Source organism: Antennarius striatus, chromosome 6, assembly GCF_040054535.1.
Source record: "Antennarius striatus isolate MH-2024 chromosome 6, ASM4005453v1, whole genome shotgun sequence".
Lineage (NCBI taxonomy): Eukaryota > Metazoa > Chordata > Actinopteri > Lophiiformes > Antennariidae > Antennarius > Antennarius striatus.
The window spans coordinates 548,954-570,223 of record NC_090781.1 but is presented as its reverse complement, the minus strand read 5'-3'; the positions used below and the strand labels follow the sequence as shown (position 1 = coordinate 570,223).

The 21,270-nt window shown below is 44.5% G+C and overlaps 1 protein-coding gene across 3 annotated transcripts in view; it reads right to left on the bottom strand.

Annotated features, from left to right (window-relative positions):
• sgsm2 (small G protein signaling modulator 2) overlaps window positions 1-21,270 on the bottom strand; it is a 93,495-nt gene that overhangs the window by 66,443 nt on the left and 5,782 nt on the right. For all 3 annotated transcript variants that reach the window (XM_068316894.1, XM_068316895.1, XM_068316896.1), the window contains exon 2: window positions 5,527-5,602. In XM_068316894.1, coding sequence (XP_068172995.1) covers window positions 5,527-5,602 — 76 coding nt within the window. The remainder of the gene's footprint in view (window positions 1-5,526; window positions 5,603-21,270) is intronic.

The following is a 21,270-nucleotide window of genomic DNA, read 5'->3' as shown; positions in this document are numbered from 1 at the left end:
TTCTTTCAATGTCCGTGATTTGTTCCGCTAATGTTTGGAGTGCAGCATCCACATTAGCTTGCGGTGGAATGTAAACACCGACGAACACGAAAGAGGAGAACTCCCGCGGAGAATAAAAGGGCTTGAATGTGTCAATGTTCGGTCCACAGAACCTGCTGAGCACTGTGACATCCTTACACCAACCTAAGTTGATGTAGAAACATATTCCACCGCCCTTGGTTGTCCCCGACCGCTCCTTGACGCGGTCCGCTCTGACGCGGTCCCACAGAGGTAAAGAATCTTTTAGAATCCTTCATGACACGAAGGATAATCCTGTCGACCACCAGAAACAGAAAGATTGGTCCCTGAACAGGATCCAGGATCCGAACCGGTCCAGCAGAAATCTGCGACCCGTTCTCTATGCATTTAACCTGCAGCAGATCACATGACACTAGATCCTGACCTGACGTTCTCCGAAACAACAACAGGAAACAGAAACCCGACTTAAACCCTGCAGGCGGGACAGCCGGGTTAGCGGCTAATGATTAGCAGACCATGACAGCAGCTGTTAAAAACAACCACAGAAGAAGAAGAGTCCTCCAGTGAGCATCACAAAAGACTGCCGCACAGCAGTGTGTGTGTGTGTGTGTATATATGTGGGTGTGTGCGCATGTGTGTGTCCAAGCGTGTTTCTGTCATAAAGCACAATCGTTTAACTGAGGGTGAGTTGCCATGGAGACAGATCTTATCACTACACCTTCACTACAGCCTCCGGACTCCAGCTGACAGTGAAGGAGACACAGAGTGAATGGACAACGTCTCTCTGGACACTTTGATAGTGAGTTCCCTCAAAAAGTAACATAAATGAACAAATCATGAGAAACAACTTGTGATCAGACCCCCCCCCCAAAAAAAACAACAACAACAACAACAACAACAAAAAATATGAGAAAAACATCAGAGCCTGACTGGAAACAAAGGTCATCGTCGTTTAATACTGAGACATAAGAAACACACACACACACACACACACACACACACACACACACACACACACACACACACACACACACACACACACACACACACACACACACACACAAACACACACACACACGTTTTATCTCCGTGTTTTCCCATCAAGCTGACTAAACGCTCCATTCCTGATCTGGGATGGAACGCCGTTCCTCCTCAGGATGGAACCATCACTCATTACTGTGAGCTCATTATCCCTTTGTTCATAATTTTAACATTTTCCTCACACTACAAATTTAATAAGATAATACTCCCATTATCTGGCTGTAATTCCGGTTAAAAATAGCTCTCCTCTTCATCACTGCTGTCGTCTGACGTCTCGTTTTTTTCTTTCTCTTTGGGTCTGTTCATCTGTCTGCGGCGGTTCCAGACCTCGATGTGAGTTCTGGATCTGAGGCAGGTCACAACATGACTGAGTCTTTCCTAATGAGCCCATTAGCTGCCTCAGACCATCTCCTCATTTCTCCCTCCAGTCCTCCGCTTCTACTCGTCTCTTTCAAACAGCAGTAAATCAAACCCTGTTCTCCCTCTTCATCATTAAGATGTACAATCTCTACATTCATCTTCTTTTACCTGCATAATTCCTGCTACCGCATGTAAGCACAAGGGTTTATCCAAAGTATGACATTATTTGATGGCTGTTACATCAAAAACATTTAAATGAACTGAACGCAGTGCAGAGACCAAATGACTGACGTCTGAAGGCTCATTCTGAGTCTGACCCTAAATTTAAAGTCTGGGCAATAACAGACAACTAATCCTAACTCTACCTCCTCACCCTAACCCTACTTCATCTCCTATCCCCAAACATTTACTTGTGTTGGGCCTTGAGGTTTGGAACAAAGAAAGACTTTGGATGATTCCTTAGTGGCCTGTATATAGGATACAGAAAGCAGGAACAACAGGAGCACAGGGGAGCCTCCATTTCCCAGGGGGCTACACTACACCTAGGTTGTAAATTCCTCTCCTCAGACTATCTACTGTGATGGAGTAAGAGACACTCAAGTCCATAAGGGTCCCCTCTATTTCATAACATCCAAATTTAGTCTCCATTAGCACAAATAACTAAACATCCCGAATAATACATTATTGAATAATTCATAATTACTTTCAATAATCATTACTCATATTTTAATAACCAGTTCCCTCCAATAGATCCAAGACCTTTAAACACTAACCGTTTACCTTCTAACTCTAATTCTTTACCTTCTACCTCTAACCCTTTACCTTCAAACTTTGACCCTTTACCTTCCAACTCTAACCCTTTATCTTATAATCACAAACTTTTATTTTATAATCCTAACTCTAACCCTTTACCAACTAATGCTAACCCTTTACTTTCTAATCCTAACTCTTAACCTTCTAACTCTAACCCTTTACCTTCTAATGCTGACCCTTTACCTTTTAACACTAACCCTAAGCTTAGCGCTTTCCTTTCTAACGTGAACCTTTTACTTTCAATCCTAAACCCTTTACCAGACCATCTGGGTCATTCTGAAGAAGCTGCACAGAAAAACCCTCAGGTTCCAGCTGATGACACCAACCAATCTTTACAGTCTCAGAACCTTTAAACCACCTCCATTCAGAGGGACTGAGAGCGAATCAACTCTCAAAGGCACTATTTATCAGCTCCTCTCACAACCATCACCAAACTGATGAAAATAATAAAGAATTCTCCATTTAAAACTTATTTGAATTATTGATCATAATTACTTCACTTCTGCTGTTGTATATGCACACTGTACATTTTGTGTAAATGAAAATCAACATATTTCATCTTTAATGAGAACATGTGAATAAATAGAAGACCACAATAAATCCTGACTTAGATATTACTGATAGACAACCCTTCATATTCTTTGGGTACTCCTTTTTTTTTTTTAACCAAAGATAATTATTATATTAAGAGATAAACTGTCATTCTTAAAAAAAAAAAAAAAAGATTTCACAGCGCAGATCCCTGGTGAGTCAAGACCGCTCCACCTTTATTCTTATTCTACCTAAATATTTTAGCTGATTGAAAAAACACATGTAGTGTTAATCTCTGTTTTACTTTCGTCTCTCCATCGGACGAATCTCCTCGTACTGAACAACCGATGCCTTACACGTTACACAACTTCCTCCCCCATCTGTGACGCTAATGAGGGTGAGTTACATGATAGGTTTAAATGTTGTGGACAAGTTTTGGACTCCTACTCACAGACAGTTACACAACAGTCAGAATAACAGCCAAACACGCAGAGACAGACCATCTTCTGTGTAACCGCCACCAGCTCCCAGTTCAACCATGTCTGAGCATACCAGTTAACTGCTGGTGGGGTTGGGAAGGGGAGCAGCCCGAACATTAGTTTACAAAGTTATAGTTGCTTTTTTTTGTTTTTTTTATACAGTATTTGTCTTTCCTGATCAAGAAGAAGCTTTGTAGCATGAGCAGTCAAATTGCTGACATTTCAGGCCATCTCGATTATCCCAAAACCTTTAGTATTTAATCATTCCTACTGTATATCACACTGCCTTGTGCTGGTAAAATGTCCGGGGTGTACCCCACCTCTTACTTGTAGCAAGTTGGGATAGTGACCAAAACCTGTTACTTGCAAGGCAGATAAGCAGCTGAAGACAAGATGATTACAGTTGTCTCTTCTTCAAGAGAATGGATGGATGGATGGATGGATGGATGGATGGATGGATGGATTTCACACAAGATACATCTTATCAAAGGGACAAAGAGGCTAGCAGAAGCTTTTTGGTTTCTCCGTGTTTAACGCACACTTTCAGTCACCGTTACATTAGAATTCACATTTCTTTCTGGACGTGAAGCTTTACGCTCCTCCAGCTAATAGCTTCATAGCTGTTTCTGAGCAGCGCCACATTATAGAGCTGTTTGTTTGGTGCTCATAAGGAGGGTTACCTGCAGAGATGCCCTTATAATATTTGATTCTGTCTCCACAAGCTATAATTACAGAAACCAAACTCTCTCACACATACTACTACACTCTGAGAGCACAAGCCTCCTGTGACTGAACGATGAAGAAGAAGAGAAAGCCAGTGAGGATGTGTGGAGCAGGTCTTTGCCTCGCCGCCCACACACAGACGAAGCGCTTCTATTCATTGCTTTAATTACTGAGTTAAATCCTGACGACGAAGCGGGACAGGATGTCTGCTGCATCGTGAGGCAATGGGATTCATCCGGCCTGCGTTAGCAGACGAATCTCAATGGACGGCGTAAGAGAAACAGCAGCGGTGACTCATGCTGCGCTCACATCACCGATTAGCATTAGCATTTGACCTTTTGCCTTGCACCTTTTCCAGGAGCACCAGACGCTGATGATTAGCTCATGGCGTCGACGTCGGTGCCAGGTCCCTCTACAGTCTGATGGTTAGCGGTAGCATTGGCTCGGGGGCTGGAGGTAGGCCTGAGATCAACCAGTGGAGGGGCGTGTCTAAGGACTGAAGAAGCACGCTGACTTTCTACCACAAGCAGGTGGAATAAATTATTATAAATTATGAAAAAGTTAAAATCATAACTTTAAATCTGTGAATATCTGTAAAACCAAAGATCAAGGAGGGGTGGGGGGTGAGCTGTGGGGGTGTAGCCAGCTGGTTCATCTCCCTCTGGATGGATGAACAGTTGGTCCAACCAACAGTTTCCTGTCCACACGTGTTCCCATGTCAGTCATTAGGAGGCTTTCCATTCTCTGGAATGCAAGGCTGCCGATGAATGGGGGGATGATGAGGATGATGAGGATGATGAGGATGATGAGGATGGATAAATCAGTCTATTCTTGAGGCGATCACTCCTATTGAACTGACCATCTGTACCGTCAGCTCTCCAGGCTGCCCACCCCTTGAGGACCTCCAGCCTCCAACACGAGTTCCACCGACACGGTTCCGTCTGCAGTCAAACATGCTGGACACCGATGGCGCCGCCTGCATCAGGGACAAGGTCTGAACACGGGTAGAACACGGGTAGTCTCATTCAGCCACACCGGATTTAAACGCAGAAAACCCCAACGGCTGTGATGAAAACATGAATAAGACATGTTTGTCGTCTGACTAAAGCGCGGCAGCGGACGGGACGCCGCCTGCATTTAATTCATCAAATGACGAATAATTAAACTAAATATTAATAACGAGCAATATCCTCCCAATCATCAATACATACGTTGATATTTTTAAAGGTCCACCCACTGGGCAGTTCAGTGATGTTCAACACGCTGTTGTGTGGTGTGTGAGTCACACACACACACACACACACACACACACACACACACACACACACACACACACACACACACACACACACACACACACACACAGCCTGTGTTGTTGGTTCCATTAGCTCCGCTGACATTATTAACTTTCCATTGATGCAGCAGCAAAGTCAGATGTTCAGTGACGTCAAGCAGCGTCCTTGATGGAGGAGCAGACCTCGTCACCTGCTGAGGAGCTCAAACAAGTGTGTGTGTGTGTGTGTGTGTGTGTGTCCAGTGAAAAAGAAGAGCATGTACTCACTGCACAGAGCGATGATGTGGCTGCTGTCCTCGTGGACAAACTTCTTCGTCACTGCCTCCTCCATAATCTGCTTCACCTGCAGACAATACAGAAGGAAAATGTTCTGTTTCTGGAGACGCACGCACACACACACACACACACACACACACACACACACAATGGAGACACAAGGATATGTGGCTGCCAGAACACCACTCATTCATTTTGAGTACAAAACACGGTGTAATCCATGGTGTAATCTGGGTAATAACATGATGTCACACTACATACATGCAGTGTGAGTTGTCACATATCTGTTGGGCATTGAGAAGAATCTCCAAACAGGTCTGGCTCCAGGAACCAGCCCAGGAGTCGGGTCAGAACAGATCTGAATGAGGGCTTGGTGCTTGGGTCAGACTGTTGATCTGAAACAGGATGTTCTGGTTCGCCCACCTTCTTCCTGGTAACCTGAGATCCAGATTAGTGATAGTGAAGTACTTCCTGCACAAGCAAGAACCACACCAGAACTCCACGCGTTGCATTAACGTGTTATTCTTGTGTCCATTTAAAAATGTTCAACTTTCAAAACAATATATGAATGAAAATGTTGTGTTTGAGTTCAGCCTCTGAAACCCTCCTCAGGACAACTGGTAACCATAGAAACACTGAACGACCAATCCAGTGGGTCTAGCGTGAACCCACTACAGACTGGTTTGGTCAGGATGCAACCAGCTTCCTGCTGGTGACAAGAACCAGTGGCGTCAGCCGGAGACAAACATCTCCCGTCATCGTTTGTGATTGGCTCTGGTCACAGATTCACCCAGCCCGTGGCCCCCCATCTCTGGACCCGCTGACGTCTGTTTGACCCATCAGACCCAAAGGGTTCTGATTATTAACCATTTCATCTCTAACTTTTGCTTCTATTGTTTTGTTCCTGCTTCGGTGTGAAGGTGTGGTTGGAATGAGGAAGTGGATAACTTCAGAAACACCTTCAGCTACCGTCTGCTTGCACAGGGGTATTTATGCAATAACTCTAGAAGACGTAAGCTGGGGGAGAAATCTGCCCCACCCAGAGCCGTCGGGAGGGGCTCCGCTGCCGTCCAACGACACTGACTCACCCTGTGCACATCGACAATAATCTGAACAATCTGAAATCCAAATGTGTGTACAGATATGAGGAGAGTGGCGACTCCCCCCAGAGAGGCCATGGAGGGAGGGGGTCAGACCAGGACCAGATCTCCACTGGTTTAGCCACACCATCGCTTGGACCCACTGGACAACTGGAGAATACCCCGACACCGACCGCTGGTTGAGCTTGCTTACATCTCTATTGTCTCTCAATGTTATCTTTGCACTATTTGAGAATGAAAAGTGGTCTGTTGTTTTACAGTGTTTGTTTATACAGTATATTTCAATTTCACATTTACATGATAATATTAGAAATGTACTGTATATTTAGTTTTTGAACTTCCAAAACTGTTTAGTGAGCATGTTTGTGGTTTTTAGTATAATAAACACTTGAATTTTTTATCAAATTTGATGATATTTTGTGTGTTTTGGGGTAAAATATGTTAATGAAGTAGTTTATAGTGAAATAATAATTATCTTAACATACTAGATGAAGTTGAGCTGAAAGAAAAAATTCCTATCATGGGTATGTTACATGTTTTCATGTGATATAAGGACAAAATCAAGAGGGTTAAGGTGTCTCTAACCCTAGCCCTAACCCTAACCCATACTAATCCTAACCCATACTAACCCTAACCCATACTAACCCTAACCCATACTGACCCTAACCCATACTAACTATAACCCATACTAACCCTAACCCATATTTACCCTAACCCAAACTAACCCCAACCCATACTAACCCTAACCCACACTAACCCATACTAACCCTAACCATTACTAACCCATACTAACGCTAACCCTTACTAACCCTAACGCATAATAACCCTCACCCATACTAACCCTCACCCTAACCTATACTAACCCTAACCCATACTAACCCTAACCCTAACCCATACTAACCCTAACCCTAACCCATACTAACCCTAAACCATACTAATCCTAACCAATACTAACCGTAACCCATACTAACCCTAACCCTAACCTATACTAACCCTAACCCATACTAACCCTAACCCATACTAACCCTAACCTATACTAACCCTAACCCTAACCTATACTAACCCTAACCCATACAAACCCTAACCCTAACCCATACTAACCCTAACCCATACTAACCCTAACCCATACTAACCCTAACCCTAACCCATACCAACCTTAACCCTAACCCATACCAACCCTAACCCTAACCAATACTAACCCTAACCCATACTAACCCTAACCTATACTAACCCTAACCCATACTAACCCTAACCCTAACCTATACTAACCCTAACCCATACAAACCCTAACCCTCACCCATACTAACCCTCACCCATAATAACCCTAACCAATACTAACCCTAACTGCCCTGTACAACTGCCCTAACCAGGACCCGGCTGACACCTCTGGCTGAGCTGCTCTGCAGAAAGGGATGAATCTAACTGGTGACGCATTAAGACGGATCATCCTGGAGAGGCGGATCTTCATGGCCCACATCGGTCAGCCTTCCTCACCTCTAACTAAAGCAGTGAGGAGTGAACACACTGACGCTGTCAAAGAAACTCCGCTTTGGTTCTGGCCCATGTGAACTGTGAGTTTCTGGATGCAGTGATCCAAAGGTTGTATTTTTAGCACTAGTTGTGTGTTTAATGAAAGACGAGGGGAAGCCTTGCTGTATCAACCGGTGTTGTACCGTCGCGTCGACCATCAGGGACATCGTTTCAGCATCAACAACGTGTGAAAGCCCTGAAGTCACATCGCAGAAGGTGTGAGGTCGGGAAATCGGAGTACTCACGCTACCACGTTTGAAGGCTTGTTTACCACGTTAATTTTACACGGAACCGATGAAGAAAGGCTCCACCTGTTGACTTCTGGTCACCAGTTCACACTCATCCATTTAAAATGAGAAAACCAGTGACCCTGACCTCTGACCTGCCTGCAGAGGGGTATTCACCTCGCTACAGTAAATGTTCTAAACACAAATGAACTGGAATGACAACAACACACCTGTGAGGCCCACATTAGACGACAGCACACGTCAGATGGAGGCTGAGGGAGGTAATGACCGGGGTGTACCCCCCTCTCTGAGTGAGGACGAGGAGGAGAGCAGGTACTGAGCGTCAGCCAATAACAAACCTCTGCAGCAGCTTCATGTCTAGTTTACTTGTCACTACACAGACGTGATTAGAACACGTGTTTAAGGACAATCCATCGTCACAGAGTTCACGGAACGTAACGGATAAAAGTAGAGAAGACGTCACCTTCTTAAGTTCATCATCCGTACAGCTGGATGAGAGCCACACACACAGACACACACACACACACACACACACACACACACACACACACACACACACACACACACACACACACACACACACACACACACTTAAATGAAGCTTCATTGAGGGAATAGAAGGAAGCGTCCCCTGAAGTTTCATGGAGACATTTCATCAGAATAGAGACAGTCTTCTGTCGCCTGAAAGGGGTCCAGAACGCATGCTGGTTTATACTGGAGGTCGGTACTGGGGGTCTATACTGGGGGCTCTATAAAGGGGGTCTATTTCATCTTCTTCTCCTTTGGGCTTTTCCCTTCAGGGGTTGCCACCACGAATCAGTGTCCTCCATCTAACCCTGTCTTCTGCATCCTCTTCTCTCACACCAACTACCTTCATGTCCTCTTTCACTACATCCATAAACCTCCTCTTTGGTCTTCCTCTAGGCCTCCTGCCTGGCAGTTCAGAACTCAGCATCCTTCTACCAATATATTCACTATCTCTCCTCTGGACATGTCCAAACCATCTCAGTCTGGCCTCTCTGACTTTATCTCCAGAACCTCTAACATGTGCTGTCCCTCTGATGTACTCATTCCTGATCCTATCCATCCTGGTCACTCCCAGAGAGAACCTCAGCATCTTCATCTCTTCTACCTCCAGCTCTGTCTCCTGTCTTTTCCTCAGGGACACTGTCTCTAGACCAAACAACATCGCTGGTCTCACCACAGTTTTGTACACCTTTCCTTTCATTTTAGCTGAAACTCTTCTATCACACATCACACCTGACACTTTCCTCCACCCGTTCCATCCTGCCTGGACACGCTTCTTCACCTCTTTTCCACACTCTCCATTGCTCTGGACTGTTGACCCCAAGTACTTCAAATCCTCCCCCTTCTTGATCTCTTCTCCCTGTAGCCTCACTCTTCCACTTGGGTCCCTCTCATTCACACACATGTACTCTGTCTTACTGCGGCTAACCTTCATTCCTCTCCTTTCCAGGACAAACCTCCACCTCTCTAGCTTCTCCTCCACCTGTTCCCTGCTCTCACTGCAGATCACAATGTCATCTGCAAACAGCATAGTCCATGGAGATTCCTGTCTGACCTCGTCTGTCAGCCTGTCCATCACCATAGCAACAAGAAGGGGCTCAGAGCTGATCCCTGATGCAGTCCCACCTCCACCTTGAACTCCTCTGTCACACCTACACACACCTCACCACTGTCTTACAGTCCTCATACATGTCCTGCACCGCTCTAACATACTTCTCTGCCACTCCAGACTTCCTCACACAATACCACAGTTCCTCTCTGGACACCCTGTCATCAGCTTTCTCCAGATCTACAAAAACACAATGCAGCTCCCTCTGGCCTTCTCTGTACTTCTCTATCAACATCCTCAAAGCAAATACTGCATCTGTAGTACTCTTTTTTGGCATGAAACCATACTGCTGCTCACAAATGTTCACTTCTGCCCTTAGTCTAGCTTCCACTACTCTCTCCCATAACTTCATTGTATGGCTCATCAGCTTTATTCCTCTGTAGTTGCCACAACTCTGCACATCTCCCTTGTTCTTAAAAATGGGCACCAGCACACTTCTCCTCCATTCCTCAGGCATCTTCTCACTATCTAAGATCCTGTTGAACAACCCAGTCAGAAACTCTACTGCCACCTCTCCTAGACACTTCCATACCTCTACAGGTATATCATCAGGACCGACTGCCTTTCCACTCTTCATCCTCTTCAATGCCCTCCTCACTTCATCCTGACTAATCTTTGCTACTTCCTGGTCCACAACAGTCACCTCTTCTAGTCTTTGTTCTATCTCATTTTCCACGTTCATCAACTCTTCAAAGTACTCTTTCCATCTTCCCATCACACTACTGGCACCTGTCAATAGACTTCCATCCCTATCCTTAATCACCCTAACCTGCTGCACGTCGTTCCCATCTCTGTCTCTCTGTCTTGCCAACCGGTATAGATCAGTCTCTCCCTCCTTACTGTCCAACCTAGCATACAAGTCATCATAAGCTTCTTGTTTGGCCTTTGCTACCTCTACCTTCACCTTACGCTGCATCTCCCTGTACTCCTGTCTACTCTCCTCAGTCCTCTCAGTGTCCCACTTCTTCTTAGCTAACCTCTTTCTCTGTATACACTCCTGTACCTCCTCATTCCACCACCAAGTCTCCTTATCTACGTTCCTACCAGATGACACACCAAGTACTCTTCTACCTGTCTCCGTGATCACATTAGCTGTAGTTGTCCAGTCATCTGGCAGCATCTCCTGACCACCTGACCACAGGGGGTCTATACTGGGGGACTTTAATGGGGGTCTCTAATAGCAGATTTAATTGGTGGAAACAGTACCCGTACGCGTGTCATGCCTCCATCTGTTGAGCGATGACTGTGGGGTCCCATACCACTGTGGGGTCCCATACCACTGTGGGGTCCCATACCACTGCTGTGGGTGGAGAACCTCTGTTACTGAGAACATATTCCATTTCTTTACAAAAACGTCTGCAGACACCAAGACACTTCAAGAAAAGTCATGAGGTAACAAGTAGTTGTAAATCCTTCACTAGCATGATGCACTAGCATTTTGTGTGAGAAAAACTAATAGACTTTAGTATGTTTTCATGGCTCTTCCAATTTATGATCAATATCAAATTTATAAAAATGAAAGTCAAAATTGGGATACTGTATTTTTATATAGATTGAGGTGAGCATAATCAGTTTAGCTGTTTAGCTAAACTCCTGGGGGGCCGCCAAACATTTGGAATACTAATTTAATGCTATTATTACACTGATCACATTCCAGGGGTGCGGTGGGTAGCGCTGTCGCCTCACAGAAACAAGGTTCTAGATTCGAGTCACTTTGTGTTCTCCCCATGTCTAAGTGGGTTCCTTCCACCTCCACCTCTACAAACATGAACCTGAGGTGAATTCATCGGTTCCAAATTGGCCGTAGGTGTGAGTGTGAGCATGTCACGAGGCATCGGCAACGAATCCGGGGTGCACCCTGCCTCTCACCTGCAGCCAGCTGGGATAGGGCTGCCTGAGCCTATCACAGTAGCTGAAGACGAGACCATTACAGTCATCTCGTCTGTTTGTGAAGTTCTCATACTGACCTCCACCTCCACAGTGACGCTCATGCCGGTAGATGCATTTACGTGCAGCTGTACGAATCCGAGCGCAGACACATCGCAGGCCGCCAGAAGATCAATACATTCACTTGGGTGGGGGCTCTGGTGAAAACATATCGATTGCCTTTGGAAAATGACCGGTTTAATTAGTGCTGGCTGTCAGGGATGACATCAGGATTGGAGCTGGAGTCCTGCATCAATGCTTTATTAAGTATACTACAATTAGCATGTAGGTTCACTAGTTTAACGCTGAAAGCAACAGACCTCATTTCTGTTCTCCAACCGTATGGACGTGTTGTGGTGAGGATACTTCAGCAGACCCTAACCCTAATCTTTTAGCAGACCCTAACCCTAATCCTTTAGCACAGTGATTCTTAACCATAGGGCCGCGGCCCAAACCTGGGCCGCGGCCACTATGGGAATTTTGACTTTCACACACTAGTGTGTGTCTAGTGTGTGTCTGTATTGTTAGTAGTGTGTGTCTGTATTGTTTGTAATGTGTGTCTGTAGTGTAGTGTGTGTCTGTAGTGTAGTGTGTGTCTGTAGTGTAGTGTGTGTCTGTTAGTGTAGTGTGTGTGTCTGTAGTGTGTGTCTGTAGTGTGTGTCTGTAGTGTAGTATGTGTGTGTTAGTGTAGTGTGTGTTTGTAGTGTGTGTCTGTAGTGTGTGTCTGTAGTGTGTGTAGTGTGTGTCTGTAGTGTAGTGTGTGTGTCTGTAGTGTGTGTCTGTAGTGTGTGTCTGTAGTGTAGTATGTGTCTGTTAGTGTGTGTCTGTTAGTGTGTGTCTGTAGTGTAGTGTGTGTCTGTATTGTTTGTAGTGTGTGTCTGTATTGTTTGTAATGTGTGTCTGTAGTGTAGTGTGTGTCTGTAGTGTAGTGTGTGTCTGTAGTGTAGTGTGTGTCTGTTAGTGTAGTGTGTGTGTCTGTAGTGTGTGTCTGTAGTGTGTGTCTGTAGTGTAGTATGTGTGTGTTAGTGTAGTGTGTGTTTGTAGTGTGTGTCTGTAGTGTGTGTCTGTAGTGTGTGTAGTGTGTGTCTGTAGTGTAGTGTGTGTGTCTGTAGTGTGTGTCTGTAGTGTGTGTCTGTAGTGTAGTATGTGTCTGTTAGTGTGTGTCTGTTAGTGTGTGTCTGTAGTGTAGTGTGTGTCTGTAGTGTGTTTCTGTTAGTGTATTGTGTTTCTGTTAGTGTAGTGTGTGTCTGTTAGTGTAGTGTGTGTCTGTAGTGTGTGTCTGTAGTGTACTGTGTGTCTGTTAGTGTAGTGTGTGTCTGTTAGTGTAGTGTGTGTCTGTAGTGTAGTGTGTGTCTGTAGCGTAGTGTGTGTCTATAGCGTGTGTCAGTTAGTGTGTGTCTGTAGTGTGTGTCTGTAGTGTGTGTAGTGTGTGTCTGTAGTGTAGTGTGTGTCTGTAGTGTGTGTCAGTGTGTGTCTGTACTGTGTGTAGTGTGTGTCTGTAGTGTGTGTATGTTAGTGTGTGTCTGTAGTGTGTGTCTGTAGTGTGTGTCTGTTAGTGTAGTGTGTGTCTGTTAGTGTAGTGTGTGTCTGTAGTGTAGTGTGTGTCTGTAGTGTAGTGTGTGTCTGTAGTGTGTGTCTGTGGTGTGTGTCTGTTAGTGTAGTGTATGTCTGTTAGTGTAGTGTGTGTCTGTAGTGTAGTGTGTGTCTGTAGTGTGTGTTTGTAGTGTGTGTCTGTAGTGTGTGTAGTGTGTGTCTGTAGTGTAGTGTGTGTCTGTAGTGTGTGTCTGTTAGTGTAGTGTGTGTCTGTTAGTGTAGTGTGTGTCTGTAGTGTAGTGTGTGTCTGTAGTGTGTGTCTGTAGTGTGTGTCTGTAGTGTGTGTCTGTAGTGTGTGTACTGTGTGTCTGTTAGTGTAGTGTGTGTCTGCTAGTGTAGTGTGTGTGTCTGTAGTATGTGTCTGTTATTGCGTGTATGTAGTGTAGTGTGTGTCTGTAGTGTGTGTCTGTTAGTGTGTGTCTGTTAGTGTAGTGTGTGTATGTAGTGTGTGTCTGTAGTTTAGTGTGTGTCTGTAGTGTAATGTGTCTGTAGTGTAGTGTGTGTCTGTTAGTGTGTGTTGTTAGTGTAGTGTGTGTCTGTAGTGTAGTGTGTGTCTGTAGTGTGTGTCTATAGTGTGTGTAGTGTGTGTCTGTAGTGTAGTGTGTGTCTGTTAGTGTAGTGTGTGCCTGTAGTGTGTGTCTGTTAGTGCGTGTTGTTAGTGTAGTGTGTGTCTGTAGTGTAGTGTGTGTCTATAGTGTGTGTAGTGTGTGTCTGTAGTGTGTGTCTGTTAGTGTGTGTTGTTAGTGTAGTGTGTGTCTGTAGTGTAGTGTGTGTCTGTAGTGTGTGTCTATAGTGTGTGTACTGTGTGTCTGTAGTGTAGTGTGTGTCTGTAAGTGTAGTGTGTTTCTGTAGTGTGTGTCTGTAGTGTAGTGTGTGTCTGTTAGTGTGTGTCTGTAGTGTAGTGTGTGTCTGTTAGTGTGTGTCTGTAGTGTAGTGTGTGTCTGTAGTGTAGTGTGTGTCTGTTAGTGTGTGTCTGTAGTGTGTGTCTGTAGTGTAGTGTGTGTCTGTTAGTGTGTGTCTGTTAGTGTGTGTCTGTAGTGTGTGTCTGTAGTGTGTGTCTAGTGTGTGTCTAGTGTGTGTCTGTAGTGTCTGTCTGTAGTGTCTGTCTGTAGTGTGTGTAGTGTGTGTCTGTAGTGTGTGTCTGTAGTGTGTGTAGTGTGTGTGTCTGTAGTGTGTGTACTGTGTGTCTGTTAGTGTATTGTGTGTCTGTAGTGTGTGTCTGTTAGTGCGTGTATGTAGTGTAGTGTGTGTCTGTAGTGTAGTGTGTGTCTGTAGTGTAGTGTGTGTCTGTAGTGTGTGTCTGTGGTGTGTGTCTGTTAGTGTAGTGTATGTCTGTTAGTGTAGTGTGTGTCTGTAGTGTAGTGTGTGTCTGTAGTGTGTGTTTGTAGTGTGTGTCTGTAGTGTGTGTAGTGTGTGTCTGTAGTGTAGTGTGTGTCTGTAGTGTGTGTCTTTAGTGTAGTGTGTGTCTGTTAGTGTAGTGTGTGTCTGTAGTGTAGTGTGTGTCTGTAGTGTGTGTCTGTAGTGTGTGTCTGTAGTGTGTGTCTGTAGTGTGTGTACTGTGTGTCTGTTAGTGTAGTGTGTGTCTGCTAGTGTAGTGTGTGTCTGTAGTATGTGTCTGTTATTGCGTGTATGTAGTGTAGTGTGTGTCTGTAGTGTGTGTCTGTTAGTGTGTGTCTGTTAGTGTAGTGTGTGTATGTAGTGTGTGTCTGTAGTTTAGTGTGTGTCTGTAGTGTAATGTGTCTGTAGTGTAGTGTGTGTCTGTTAGTGTGTGTTGTTAGTGTAGTGTGTGTCTGTAGTGTAGTGTGTGTCTGTAGTGTGTGTCTATAGTGTGTGTAGTGTGTGTCTGTAGTGTAGTGTGTGTCTGTTAGTGTAGTGTGTGCCTGTAGTGTGTGTCTGTTAGTGCGTGTTGTTAGTGTAGTGTGTGTCTGTAGTGTAGTGTGTGTCTATAGTGTGTGTAGTGTGTGTCTGTAGTGTGTGTCTGTTAGTGTGTGTTGTTAGTGTAGTGTGTGTCTGTAGTGTAGTGTGTGTCTGTAGTGTGTGTCTATAGTGTGTGTACTGTGTGTCTGTAGTGTAGTGTGTGTCTGTAAGTGTAGTGTGTTTCTGTAGTGTGTGTCTGTAGTGTAGTGTGTGTCTGTTAGTGTGTGTCTGTAGTGTAGTGTGTGTCTGTTAGTGTAGTATGTGTCTGTAGTGTAGTGTGTGTCTGTAGTGTAGTGTGTGTCTGTTAGTGTGTGTCTGTAGTGTGTGTCTGTAGTGTAGTGTGTGTCTGTTAGTGTGTGTCTGTTAGTGTGTGTCTGTAGTGTGTGTCTAGTGTGTGTCTAGTGTGTGTCTGTAGTGTCTGTCTGTAGTGTGTGTCTGTAGTGTGTGTAGTGTGTGTCTGTAGTGTGTGTCTGTAGTGTGTGTAGTGTGTGTGTCTGTAGTGTGTGTACTGTGTGTCTGTTAGTGTATTGTGTGTCTGTAGTGTGTGTCTGTTAGTGCGTGTATGTAGTGTAGTGTATGTCTGTAGTGTAGTGTGTGTCTGTAGTGTGTTTCTGTTAGTGTATTGTGTTTCTGTTAGTGTAGTGTGTGTCTGTTAGTGTAGTGTGTGTCTGTAGTGTGTGTCTGTAGTGTACTGTGTGTCTGTTAGTGTAGTGTGTGTCTGTTAGTGTAGTGTGTGTCTGTAGTGTAGTGTGTGTCTGTAGCGTAGTGTGTGTCTATAGCGTGTGTCAGTTAGTGTGTGTCTGTGGTGTGTGTCTGTAGTGTGTGTAGTGTGTGTCTGTAGTGTAGTGTGTGTCTGTAGTGTAGTGTGTGTCTGTAGTGTGTGTCAGTGTGTGTCTGTACTGTGTGTAGTGTGTGTCTGTAGTGTGTGTATGTTAGTGTGTGTCTGTAGTGTGTGTCTGTAGTGTGTGTCTGTTAGTGTAGTGTGTGTCTGTTAGTGTAGTGTGTGTCTGTTAGTGTAGTGTGTGTCTGTAGTGTAGTGTGTGTCTGTAGTGTGTGTCTGTGGTGTGTGTCTGTTAGTGTAGTGTGTGTCTGTAGTGTAGTGTGTGTCTGTAGTGTGTGTAGTGTGTGTCTGTAGTGTAGTGTGTGTCTGTAGTGTGTGTCTGTTAGTGTAGTGTGTGTCTTTAGTGTAGTGTGTGTCTGTTAGTGTAGTGTGTGTCTTTAGTGTAGTGTGTGTCTGTTAGTGTAGTGTGTGTCTGTAGTGTAGTGTGTGTCTGTAGTGTGTGTCTGTAGTGTGTGTCTGTAGTGTGTGTACTGTGTGTCTGTTAGTGTAGTGTGTGTCTGTAGTATGTGTCTGTTAGTGCGTGTATGTAGTGTAGTGTGTGTCTGTAGTGTGTGTCTGTTAGTGTGTGTCTGTTAGTGTAGTGTGTGTATGTAGTGTGTGTCTGTAGTTTAGTGTGTGTCTGTAGTGTAATGTGTCTGTAGTGTGTGTCTGTTAGTGTGTGTTGTTAGTGTAGTGTGTGTCTGTAGTGTAGTGTGTGTCTGTAGTGTGTGTCTATAGTGTGTGTAGTGTGTGTCTGTAGTGTAGTGTGTGTCTGTTAGTGTAGTGTGTGCCTGTAGTGTGTGTCTGTTAGTGCGTGTTGTTAGTGTAGTGTGTGTCTGTAGTGTAGTGTGTGTCTATAGTGTGTGTAGTGTGTGTCTGTAGTGTGTGTCTGTTAGTGTGTGTTGTTAGTGTAGTGTGTGTCTGTAGTGTAGTGTGTGTCTGTAGTGTGTGTCTATAGTGTGTGTAGTGTGTGTCTGTAGTGTAGTGTGTGTCTGTAAGTGTAGTGTGTTTCTGTAGTGTGTGTCTATTAGTGTGTGTCTGTTAGTGTAGTGTGTGTCTGTAGTGTGTGTCTGTAGTGTGTGTGTGTCTGTAGTGTAGTGTGTGTCTGTAGTGTAGTGTGTGTCTGTTAGTGTGTGTCTGTAGTGTGTGTCTGTAGTGTAGTGTGTGTCTGTAGTGTGTGTCTGTAGTGTGTGTCTGTAGTGTAGTGTGTGTCTGTTAGTGTGTGTCTGTAGTGTGTGTCTGTTAGTGTGTCTGTTAGTGTGTGACTGTAGTGTCTGTTAGTGTGTGTCTGTAGTGTGTTTCTGTTAGTGTAGTGTGTGTCTGTTAGTGTAGTGTGTGTCTGTAGTGTGTGTCTGTAGTGTGTGTCTGTAGTGTGTGTCTGTTAGTGTAGTGTGTGTCTGTAGTGTGTGTCTGTAGTGTAGTGTGTGTCTGTTAGTGTAGTGTGTGTCTGTAGTGTAGTGTGTGTCTGTAGTGTGTGTCTGTAGTGTGTGTAGTGTGTGTCTGTAGTGTGTGTGTGTCTGTTAGTGTGTGTCTGTAGTGTGTGTCGGTAGTGTGTGTACTGTGTGTCTGTTAGTGTAGTGTGTGTCTGTTAGTGTGTGTCTGTAGTGTGTGTCTGTTAGTGTGTCTGTAGTGTGTGACTGTAGTGTCTGTTAGTGTGTGTCTGTAGTGTGTTTCTGTTAGTGTAGTGTGTGTCTGTTAGTGTAGTGTGTGTCTGTAGTGTGTGTCTGTAGTGTGTGTCTGTAGTGTGTGTCTGTTAGTGTAGTGTGTGTCTGTAGTGTGTGTCTGTAGTGTAGTGTGTGTCTGTTAGTGTAGTGTGTGTCTGTAGTGTAGTGTGTGTCTGTAGTGTGTGTCTGTAGTGTGTGTAGTGTGTGTCTGTAGTGTGTGTGTGTCTGTTAGTGTGTGTCTGTAGTGTGTGTCGGTAGTGTGTGTACTGTGTGTCTGTTAGTGTAGTGTGTGTCTGCTAGTGTAGTGTGTGTCTGTAGTGTAGTGTGTGTCTGTAGTGTAGTGTGTGTCTGTCGTGTAGTGTGTGTCTGTAGTGTTTGTCTGTAGTGTGTGTCTGTAGTGTGTGTCTGTAGTGTGTGTAGTGTGTGTCTGTAGTGTGTGTCTGTAGTGTGTGTCTGTAGTGTGTGTCTGTAGTGTAGTGTGTGTCTGTAGTGTAGTGTGTGTCTGTAGTGTGTAGTGTGTGTCTGTTAGTGTAGTGTGTGTCTGTAGTGTGTGTCTGTAGTGTAGTGTGTGTCTGTTAGTGTAGTGTGTCTGTAGTGTAGTATGTGCCTGTTAATGTGTGTCTGTAGTGTAGTGTGTGTCGGTAGTGTGTGTCTGTAGTGTGTGTACTGTGTGTCTGTTAGTGTAGTGTGTGTCTGCTAGTGTAGTGTGTGTCTGTAGTGTAGTGTGTGTCTGTCGTGTAGTGTGTGTCTGTAGTGTTTGTCTGTAGTGTGTGTCTGTAATGTGTGTGTGTAGTGTGTGTAGTGTGTGTCTGTAGTGTGTGTCTGTAGTGTAGTGTGTGTCTGTAGTGTAGTGTGTGTCTGTAGTGTGTGTAGTGTGTGTCTGTTAGTGTAGTGTGTGTCTGTAGTGTAGTGTGTGTCTGTTAGTGTAGTGTGTCTGTAGTGTAGTATGTGCCTGTTAGTGTGTGTCTGTTAGTGTAGTGTGTGTCTGTAGTGTAGTGTGTGTCTGTAGTGTGTATCTGTAGTGTGTGTCTGTAGTGTGTGTATGTCTGTTAGTGTGTGTCTGTAGTGTGTGTCTGTAGTGTGTGTAGTGTGTGTCTGTTAGTGTAGTGTGTGTCTGTAGTGTAGTGTGTGTCTGTAGTGTGTGTCTGTAGTGTGTGTATGTCTGTTAGTGTGTGTCTGTAGTGTAGTGTGTGTCTGTTAGTGTATTGTGTGTCTGTAGTGTGTGTCTGTTAGTGCGTGTATGTAGTGTAGTGTGTGTCTGTTAGTGTGTGTCTGTTAGTGTAGTGTGTGTCTGTAGTGTGTGTCTGTAGTGTGTGTAGTGTGTGTCTGTAGTGTAGTGTGTGTCTGTAGTGTGTGTCTCTGTTAGTGTGTGTCTGTAGTGTAGTGTGTGTCTGTAGTGTGTGTCTGTAGTGTGTGTAGTGTAGTGTGTGTCTGTAGTGTGTGTCTGTAGTGTGTGTCTGTAGTGTGTGTCTGTAGTGTAGTGTGTGTCTGTAGTGTAGTGTGTGTCTGTAGTGTGTGTAGTGTAGTGTGTGTCTGTTAGTGTGTGTCTGTTAGTGTGTGTCTGTAGTGTAGTGTGTGTCTGTTAGTGTGTGTCTGTAGTGTGTGTCTGTAGTGTAGTGTGTGTCTGTAGTGTAGTGTGTGTCTGTAGTGTAGTGTGTGTCTGTAGTGTGTGTCTGTAGTGTGTGTAGTGTAGTGTGTGTCTGTTAGTGTGTGTCTATAGTGTAGTGTGTGTCTGTAGTGTGTGTCTGTAGTGTGTGTAGTGTAGTGTGTGTCTGTTAGTGTGTGTCTGTAGTGTAGTGTGTGTCTGTTAGTGTGTGTCTGTACTGTAGTATGTGTCTGTAGTGTAGTGTGTGTCTGTAGTGTGTGTCTGTAGTGTGTGTCTGTAGTGTGTGTCTGTTAGTGTAGTGTGTGTCTGTAGTGTAGTGTGTGTCTGTAGTGTGTGTCTGTAGTGTGTGTATGTCTGTTAGTGTTTGTCTGTAGTGTAGTGTGTGTCTGTTAGTGTATTGTGTGTCTGTAGTGTGTGTCTGTTAGTGCGTGTATGTAGTGTAGTGTGTGTCTGTTAGTGTGTGTCTGTTAGTGTAGTGTGTGTCTGTAGTGTGTGTCTGTAGTGTGTGTAGTGTGTGTCTGTAGTGTAGTGTGTGTCTGTAGTGTGTGTCTCTGTTAGTGTGTGTCTGTAGTGTAGTGTGTGTCTGTAGTGTGTGTCTGTAGTGTGTGTCTGTAGTGTGTGTCTGTAGTGTAGTGTGTGTCTGTAGTGTAGTGTGTGTCTGTAGTGTGTGTAGTGTAGTGTGTGTCTGTTAGTGTGTGTCTGTAGTGTGTGTCTGTAGTGTGTGTCTGTAGTGTGTGTCTGTAGTGTAGTGTGTGTCTGTAGTGTAGTGTGTGTCTGTAGTGTGTGTAGTGTAGTGTGTGTCTGTTAGTGTGTGTCTGTTAGTGTGTGTCTGTAGTGTAGTGTGTGTCTGTTAGTGTGTGTCTGTAGTGTGTGTCTGTAGTGTAGTGTGTGTCTGTAGTGTAGTGTGTGTCTGTAGTGTGTGTAGTGTAGTGTGTGTCTGTTAGTGTGTGTCTGTAGTGTGTGTCTGTAGTGTGTGTCTGTAGTGTGTGTCTGTAGTGTAGTGTGTGTCTGTAGTGTAGTGTGTGTCTGTAGTGTGTGTAGTGTAGTGTGTGTCTGTTAGTGTGTGTCTGTTAGTGTGTGTCTGTAGTGTAGTGTGTGTCTGTTAGTGTGTGTCTGTAGTGTGTGTCTGTAGTGTAGTGTGTGTCTGTAGTGTAGTGTGTGTCTGTAGTGTGTGTCTGTAGTGTGTGTAGTGTAGTGTGTGTCTGTTAGTGTGTGTCTGTAGTGTAGTGTGTGTCTGTAGTGTAGTGTGTGTCTGTAGTGTAGTGTGTGTCTGTTAGTGTGTGTCTGTACTGTAGTGTGTGTCTGTAGTGTAGTGTGTGTCTGTTAGTGTGTGTCTGTTAGTGTGTGTCTGTAGTATAGTGTGTGTCTGTTAGTGTGTGTCTTGCTGAATGTCCTGTCCTGTATTGTCTCCTGTATTTATTTCCTCAGTATTTATTATCATGTACATTTACATCTGTGCTGTGGATGGTTATCTCCAGTGGGGGAAATTAGTATTTCACCCCCCCTGACTGTGGCAGTTGTCATACTAAGAAATAAATTAACAGTCTCTGATTTTTATGGCAGCTTTAGAAATGAGTTATAGAAAGAATGTTAAAAAATATTGAAAAAATTACATAAAATGTAAAATAACAATTAACTCGCATATCATTGAAGGAAATACGTGTTTGATCCCCGACCAAACGTGTTCGACTTAGT